Source organism: Triticum aestivum, chromosome 3A (assembly GCF_018294505.1).
Source record: "Triticum aestivum cultivar Chinese Spring chromosome 3A, IWGSC CS RefSeq v2.1, whole genome shotgun sequence".
Classification (NCBI taxonomy): domain Eukaryota; kingdom Viridiplantae; phylum Streptophyta; class Magnoliopsida; order Poales; family Poaceae; genus Triticum; species Triticum aestivum.
Genome location: NC_057800.1, coordinates 94,134,818 through 94,144,002, shown reverse-complemented (window position 1 = coordinate 94,144,002; position 9,185 = coordinate 94,134,818). Strand labels below are relative to the sequence as shown.

General features: G+C 48.2%; 1 protein-coding gene across 1 annotated transcript; it reads left to right on the top strand.

The window, feature by feature from the left end:
- Window positions 1–5,866: 5,866 nt before the first annotated feature.
- LOC123058013 (small polypeptide DEVIL 10) lies at window positions 5,867–6,398 on the top strand. The gene has a single exon (XM_044480857.1). It carries the CDS (start codon window positions 5,970–5,972, stop codon window positions 6,192–6,194), a length of 225 nt encoding a protein of 74 aa, XP_044336792.1. The 5' UTR covers window positions 5,867–5,969; the 3' UTR covers window positions 6,195–6,398.
- The last annotated feature ends 2,787 nt before the right edge of the window (window positions 6,399–9,185 follow it).

The window sequence follows — 9,185 nt, the reverse complement described above, 5'->3', positions numbered from 1 at the left end:
AATTCCATGGGTGTTCGATTCATCACAATGTAACTAGATTATTGACTCTAGTGCAAGTGGGAGACTGTTGGAAATATGCCCTAGAGGCAATAATAAAAGCATTATTATTATATTTCCTTGTTCATGATAATTGTCTTTATTCATGCTATAATTGTGTTATCCGGAAATCGTAATGCATGTGTGAATAACAGACACCAACATGTCCCTAGTGAGCCTCTAGTTGACTAGCTCGTTGATCAACAGATAGTCATGGTTTCCTGACTATGGACACTGGATGTCATTGATAACGAGATCACATCATTGGGAGAATGATGTGATGGACGAGACCCAATCCTAAACATAGCACAAGATCGTATAGTTCGTTTGCTAGAGTTTTGCAATGTCAAAGTATCTTTTCCTTAGACCATGAGATCGTGTAACTCCCGGATACCGTAGGAGTGCTTTGGGTATGCCAAACGTCACAACGTAACTGGGTGACTATAAAGGTAGACTACGGGTATCTCCGAAAGTGTCTGTTGGGTGACATGGATCAAGACTGGGATTTGTCACTCCGTATGACGGAGAGGTATCACTGGGCCCACTCGGTAATGCATCATCATAATGAGCTCAGAGTGACCAAGTGTCTGGTCACGGGATCATGCATTACGGTACGAGTAAAGTGACTTGCCGGTAACGAGATTGAACGAGGTATTGGGATACCGACGATCGAATCTCGGGCAAGTAACATATCGATAGACAAAGGGAATAGCGTACGGGGTTGATGGAATCCTCGACATCGTGGTTCATCCGATGAGATCATCGTGGAGCATGTGGGAGCCAACATGGGTATCCAGATCCCGCTGTTGGTTATTGACCGGAGAGTCGTCTCGGTCATGTCTGCTTGTCTCTCGAACCCGTAGGGTCTACACACTTAAGGTTCGGTTACGCTAGGGTTGTAGGGATATGTATATGCAGTAACCCGAATGTTGTTCGGAGTCCCGGATGAGATCCCGGACGTCACGAGGAGTTCCGGAATGGTCCGGAGGTAAAGATTTATATATGGGAAGTCCTGTTTCGGGCATCGGGACAAGTTTCGGGGTTATCGGTATTGTACCGGGACCACCGGAGGGGTCCCGGGGGCCCACCGGGTGGGGCCACCCATCCCCGGGGGCCACATGGGCTGTAGGGGGTGCGCCTTGGCCTGCTTGGGCCAAGGGCACCAGCCCCACATAGGCCCATGCGCCTAGGGTTAAGGGGGAAGAGTCCTAGGGGGTAAGGCACCTCCTAGGTGCCTTGGGGGGGAGGGAAACCCCCCTAGGCCGCCGCACCCCCTAGGAGATTGGATCTCCTAGGGCCGGCCACCCCCCCTTGGCACCCCTATATATAGTGGGGGAGAGGAGGGACTTCATACCTTGAGTCCTTGGCCTTAGGTTGCCTCCTTCTCCCTCCCCAACACCTCCTCCAACTCCATAGTGCTTAGCGAAGCTCTGCCGGAGTACTGCAGCTCCATCAACACCACGCCGTCGTGCTGCTGCTGGTGCCATCTCCCTCAACCTCTCCTCCCTCCCTTGCTGGATCAAGAAGGAGGAGACGTGGCTGTTCCGTACGTGTGTTGAACGCGGAGGTGCCGTCCGTTCGGTGCTAGGATCTCCGGTGATTTGGATCACGTCGTGTTCGACTACATCATCCCCGTTCTTTGAACGCTTCCGCTCGCGATCTACAAAGGTATGTAGATGCATCCAATGACTCGTTGCTAGATGAACTCCTAGATGATCTTGGTGAAACGAGTAGGAAAATTTTTGTTTTCTGCAACGTTCCCCAACAGGAGGAGCTCGACATGGCTAGATGCGGTGAAGAGAAAGGGCTCTGTATACCATGTGAAGACTAGGTTGAGCGTATGCGTTGAGCAGGGACGCGCTGCGTGTTAATATAGGGCACAAGGCCGATTGGTTACAGGAGATATACATGTGGCTAGGTTTGGATTGATCTCCAAGAAAGCAATCATAACAACCTAACAACTCACGCCACCACTCCTATACCGCTAGAAAGCAATCATAACATCCTAACAACTCACGCCACCACTCCTATACGGCTAACTATACGGTTTATACAATATCGTAGAATACATTGTTTAACAGGCAACCCCAAGTACCTTTCCGTAAATCCTGCAACTTCAATTTGTAAGGCTGCTCGAACAACTTTCTGGTCTGCCCAAGGGCAAGATTCCTCAAACAAAATGGAGCACTTGCTTGGGTTTATCAAATTGTCCAGTGGCTTCGGCATAAGTATTAAGGATACCTCTAACTCGGAGACCCTGCGTTTGATTTTCCTAGGAAAAAAATAGGAGGGTGTCATCTGCAAAAAACAAGTGAGGAATTTCCAATGCTCTTCAACGCGCGCGCCTTCGCCGGTGAAAAATTATTCAAAGATGTCTCTTTGTTGTTAAATGCAGAAAGGCCATAAATGAAAAAGCAGAAGCAAACATAGGGAAAGTGGATCACCTTGTCGAAGCCCATGTGCGACGGAGCAAATGAATTCAAGGTTGTTCCATTATATTTTATACATGGAGCATCTCACAATGATGAGACATGTCATGATCCAGTCAATCCGAGTGAAGCCAGTCTTTTGCATCATCTGCTTAAGGTAACCTCTATCCATCCGATCATAATCCTTTGATAGGATCAAGCTTATAGGTACCAAAAACTTTTCTCGATACAATGAATGCACTCACAAGCAACATAAGCTTTATCAGTGACCATCCTGTCTGGATGAGCACAAGGGACTGCGTAATGTGTAAATCGAGGTGTGAGTATGACCATTCGAGAGTCATACGGATTCCTACTAGAAGGCTACAATCATTCATTGGGTGAGTGCGAGGGACGGAACGATGTGTAAATCCACACGTTTATATTGTATACGTATTTAGCACACATGCAGTTGCAGATCCAACCACCTGTGTTGTCCTCCTCCTACCTACGTACGTAGTATGAGCTGCAAAGCGTTATTCATTGACTCAATTATTGAAACCAAACAGAGTCTGGTGGCTGTTCCATCTTCTGTCCTTGCAGCTCGCACGCTAGGGATGATACGAAGACTGGGAGAGAGAGAGAGAGAGAGAGAGAGAGAGAGAGAGAGAGAGAGAGAGAGAGAGAGAGAGAGAGAGAGAGAGAGAGAGAGAGAGAGAGAGAGAGAGAGAGAGAGAGAGAGATCTGCAATTATTGGCCGAGTCTTTGTTCTTTTTTCTTTCTGTTTTGCTTGCTCGCATCGACGCTGCGCAGACAGGACAGCTGGTGCCAATCGGCAGCCATTCCTGGCGTCTGTTCCTCCTCTCTAGCATCTCTCTCGCGCCGTGTCAAATTTTGCTGGCGGAAGCATCCATTCCCGGGGCCCTAGTGCGTGAGCGACATCCCACGAGGGCAGCCCCGTACGTGCGTGGACTGGCTGTCTGCCTGAACGCCGAGAGCTACGTGTGTGTGTGCATTGGCCGGTCCTAGTCAGTGTTATCATCTCATCTATCTGTAGTGTCGACGCCATGGACCACTTCGACATTGTGTGTGTGTGTGAGAGAGAGAGGAGAAAATGCATGCACGAGGGACAAGGACGCCGCGCGGCGCGTACGCGTATGGACGTAGCGGCGTGGGCGCGCGCCCACAGTGAGGCGATGATGGGAAAGGGACGCGCGTGCGGTGCGGGAACGTGGTGTGTCCGGAGCTCGCGGGCGGAGGAGGAAGACGACGCCACCGCCCGCGCGGCAGCGGAAGCCTTCGTGCGCGTCGCTGGTGTACAGGCACAAACGTTCGTGGGCGCAACGGCATCGTACGTGTGCCCGTGCGCGCGCGCGCGTGGACGCCGACGGAGAGGTTGAATCATGATGCCCTGTGGGGCTGGAGGAACGCCGGCCAGCCTTCCATCCGCCGTCGGTGGACCGTGCGCGCGCGTGCGAGCGTTTGAGCTCCTGACCTAGGTCTTGGGTGTAACTGGATATTATTCTGCTATATCAATATATTAGGAAAAAAAAAGAATGCTGATTTGTCTTGTGAAGCCAGTTTCCCATTTTGCCTCTTGCTTTTGCTTTCTCATTGTGGACACTATGGCACACAACACATCGCACGCCAATCTCGAATGTTTTTCTAGAACCCGCAAAACATTAATGCCTCTTTGACTCTTTTTTGTACTAAGATTGGAAAGAGAGACCAATCTCAACTGTGAAAAGTAGTCGTCAGTCGTGAGTCGTGTGTTGTGAAAAAGCTGCAGTGCCATATGGCAAACCTGATGCTGGCTATGAGGGTGTATGTCTAAAATTATAACGAGTTAGCCATAAATGGTGCGTGTTGTAGGCTTGTAGCTAAACCTTTTACTCTAGATTTGCCACTTTGCCAGGTTAAAGTAAAGAGTGTGGCTAGGTCTCAGTCCACTGAGATTTAACCAATTCTTAGTCAAGTGACATAATATATAAAAACAAAAAAAATGCACAGATCTTCACATAAGATCTCACGAATCTAACATTGACTGAAATTTGATTAAAGTCTTAGTCGACCGAGATTTAGCAATCCCGCAAAATAAAATACCAATGTGCTATCAACTAAATTTTGGCACCACAACATTCAGAGGCCGGGGCTAAAGGAGTTAGGGTGGCGATATGCTTTTTTTTAACATTGCGATATGCTACTGGTTGATACCAATTTTTTTATACAATACAAATGAAAATGGCCTCATATACGCATATACACCCATCCCTATAAACACATGTATGCACACACTATCCCTATAAACACATTCGAGATACCGAGCCAACACAATATCTTGAGATTGACGAAGTCACTACATAAGCCATCGTAGTGGTCGGCCCCAAGCTGGATAATTAAGTAATGATTATATGCCGAGCTCTGATAACATAGAAGGGCGGCAAATTTGTTGAGGGTTGTGTTAGCATGAGGGAGGTAACAATAGTCGACGACGAGCAAATAAACATGAGCGGCCCGACCCCCGCCAAGAAAAGACCGACGCAAACTCACTAGTGGAGCGGAAGGACTTAGATGAAGGGCACATCTTCTTTCATTTGAATTGGTTGAAGGTGGGCAAATAACCAATAACATTAAGTAGCAAAGTCGAATAAGTTTCTCCATATCGGATAATTTTTGAGACCTGCTAATCATATGTATGATACCTATCTCCAAAATACATACATAGTATAATATGTTACTCCCGAGATATGTATCTTGTTACCCCGCAAAAAAAAAGAGATATGTATCTCGTTACTCCCTCTATTCATAAATATAAGATATTCTAATTTTTCTCTAAATCGGGTACATATACACGCTTAGTATGTTTGTTCACTTATCTAAGACTGTATGTAGTCCATATTAAGATATCCATAATGTTTTTATATTTGTGAACGAAGAACATAGTATTTTAGGTGACCTGATGGTTGTGTGCATTCGCTCGTTGTAGAAACCGGGGTTATCCTCGTTTTCAAGAGAAAAAGGTGACCTAATTTATTGTTTTGAATAATCTATAATAGCCCATCTTTTCTAAATAATGTCATGTAACGTTAACATTACGTTTAGTTGCCATTGCATAAGGTTTGCATGACACAGAAAGTAATAGTACCATATAGTGAGAGAGTTTATATTTTTTTTTGAGGGGGCCAGAGATTTTTATAAGAAAAACAGCATGTTTTTTTTCGACAAAGAAAAACAGCATGTGTGCCAAAAAAAACATGCGAGAGGCCAAAATCGTCAGTGCCCAGTCACCATCCAGTTCACCGAATCCGGCCCACCGCCACGTGCTGACATGCACCCCACCTCACGGGGGCCCGGCCCTGGAAGATCCATCCACCCTACCGGGCCTATTTAACCACCGGCATCGATCTCTCTTCATCGCTCTCCTCCAGACCCAGACTCCCAGCACCAGTCCATCTCAAAACTCTCTCTACACGTGTCCACGCATCCTCGCGTTCGTTAGGCCGCGACGCCCGCTCGTCTCAAAACATGGAGCTCCCGGCCGCCTCCGTCCCCCACTCCGTCTGCACGGCGTACAGCAACCTCGTCACGACGACGGCGGCGCAGCATCGGCGCTCCCGGCCGCCGCCGCCGCGGCGCCCGCGGCAGGGCAGCTGCTGCGCCATGCTGAAGCAGCACAAGACGAGGCTGTACATCCTCGGGCGGTGCGTCTCCATGCTCCTCTGCTGGCACGACCGCGACGACTCCGACTGAGCCCCTCCGGCTATGCTTGGTGCAGGCCTTTTTTCTTTTCTTGTTCTTTTGTGTGAACACAAACGTCATATATACATACTCGAAGAGAGATGATGAAAGTGTTGGCTGGTTAGTTTGGCAGATTATGGAATGGAACCAAGCAAATGTACATGAAAAAGTTTCTTCTATAAGTATATGATTACATTGCCATTTCCCGGCCCGTTACTCCCTTTTTAGCATTTCCAATAATTATGAGAGAAATCTGTAATATCTATATGCTTTTTTTAGCTGAAATGTCTATATGCTGAATGGGCAAAAACTTATTACTTGTTCTTTTAGCAATCAGGGTCCAATTTTATACTCCTGTATATGGCCTTTAGTTTCTCGGCCACGGCCTTGCTCTCGTGTGCGTAGGCGGCCTCAACGTGGACGACCATGTCGCGGCGGCACAGGGGGCACGTCGTCACCTTCTCGAACCACCGCGCAAGGCAGCGGACGTGGAAGGTGTGTGAGCACGGCAGCCTCAAGTTGCCGTCGTCGTTGCCGCCCTCAGCAGCCGCGGTATCCTGATCCTGACATATGCAGCAGCAAATAGCGGTCCGCCACGGACAGCCCACATTGGGCGGCGGCCTCCCTGCACGCGAGCGCCAGCAGCTTGCAGACGGCCCGCACGAAGACGGTCAGGGACAGGTCGAGGCTGAAGCGCGGCGCGTCGCCGCCGTGATGGCCTTCCTCGTCGAGCCGGGCCCTCTCCGTGATGGTTCCGGCAAGGTCGTCGGGTAAGAAGCCGCCGTCCCAGTTGGTGGCGGCGAGGTCGAAGCCGCGGAGGGCCGGCGTCCGCGTGAGCATCCAGTGGATCTCGTCGCGGCAGGCCGAGCGGCTCCGTAGACGACGGTGAGGTGGCCGTGCACGCGCACTGTGCACGGGTGGCGTTTGCTTTTGGTTGGTGCGTCTCCTGATCGTGCCTAGTCCGGTGAGCCGGCACTCGGTCGCCGTCGCGGCCAGCGGCAGCATGTCCCTCAACGGCGGAGGCATCGCGGGCCTTCTTCCCCGGCCCCGCTGATCAGGGAGTACAGGAACGTTTGATATAGCCGCATTGGTCTCTGAGTAATCCGGGTCGGACTCAACAATGTGAGAGCAGACAGAGCAAAAATTGCCGTCCTGAAATCCATCCGAGGCCAATGCATAACTTGGCACTTTGGCAGGATTCATCAGTGTTCATGAAAACTTTGGGTACGTTTGGTGTAGCCAAAATATATATACTCCCTCAGATTCTTTTTAGTTCGCATATAAGATTCGTCTTAAGTCAAACGCAGTAAAGTTTGACCGGGATTGTAGGAAAAATAAACATTCACAATGTAAAATTGATATCATTAGATGCATTATTAAATTAACTTTCATGTTGTATATCTCTAGTATTGTAGATGTTGATAATTTTGGTCAAAGTTTATGAAGTTTGACTTAAGAGAAATCTTATATGCGAAGTAAAAAGAAACGGAGGGAGTACCTTACTAAAACTCCTTTCAATCTTTGTTTGGATGGTTTCCAATTCCAATCTTTCAGCGTGTTAATTGTTTTATCGCCGCCAAAATATTATAGCAAGAAGCAAGATAATGAGCTTACCTTTGAAGCTATGTTGAATAACTGGAGAGCACTACAGTACAGGTTGTTGAAGCACACATAAAGGAATAAGGCGCCTATTACCTAATTATAATAAAAATATAAGATGCATAACAGGTGAAATAAGTAGAGTTTTTTTCTGACGGAGGGAAAGAGGCCAACCCATGGAATACTTATGTGTTAAGTGGATAAAGATACCATACCAATTGCCTCTTTCAAGTTTTCTAGTGCTTTACATCCAAAGATATGCTATATATACCACTACCAGCAAAGATTCATCAGTGAAGAGAACCTCCAGGGAAAGGAATGTCAGAGACAACTGGAAGAGATAACCACCATGTGCAGCATAGTGTAGAGAACCCTCAGAGTCACATTTTCTGCCGCGTTTTTTCTTTCAAAAATAATAAATGAAGGGAACAACTTGGTTGATTTGTTACAATCACATTAATTCAGATAACTGCCAATGGTCTCTATTGGTATTTTCTAATCATAAAGATATGTTCGGACAAGCACGTAATAAAGATGGTGCAATGCAACACAGATCGTTTCGTTACAAACTTACAGTGGCAAATACATCAATCACTCGAGAACAAAATCAAATGGCAGTAACTGAAATGCGGCACAAAACAGACTAGACTTGGAACAACACTGGCCTAGTACCTAAGAAATATTAGAAACACGAATACTGGCACGGGCGGCCTCAGGCCTACTGACAACGCCAACATGGGTGAGTAGTGCCCACATGAGTGTAATCAGCTCGCCGCCCCAGGCAATTGCCTCCGCATGCCCATCGAAGTTATCCGACGGAGCAATATACAGGATCACCTCACACCAAAATCCAGCCAGAACCTTCCACCCCTCTTCCTCTTCTTCAATCCACCCCACCAGTTGCTCGCCAAGCTTCGCACCATCCTTGAGCACCTCATGCTTCGACCTTGCACGCAGCAACTCAACCAACTGCTGATATTCCAGTTCAGGTGTCAACTTGGCGACGCGACCGGCAAGGACACGCTCAACGTCTTACTTGGTGGCCTTGCAAAGGCTCTTGCTCCACGCATAGTCATCCAGAAGTAGCTCAGGAGAATATGCCACTAAGTAGGCATAGTAGCGTGAAAAGTGGCTGGCAGCAATCTTCTTGCCAGAAACTGGTGATGACTGTGGGTGCCTCACCTCAAAGATGCTTGTGGCGATGTGCCATGCAAGTAAGGCGTCAGATGTACCTTTGGTGCTTCATGCCACGAGGAGGTTGACCCCGACTTGCACGCCGAGTTGCAAACATCTCATGCCATTTCTGAGGTCCCCCATGCTGTTTCTTAATGTGTTGGCAATGGTAGTCTTCACCTCTCTTGGTGTGTCGATGTTCTTCTTTGGCCCAGGAAGAGGAACGAGACG

What these genes read in the sequence shown, in the direction of transcription:
- LOC123058013 (XM_044480857.1), top strand. Translation starts at nt 5,970, where the DNA reads ATGGAGCTCCCGGCCGCCTCCGTCCCCCACTCCGTCTGCACGGCGTAC.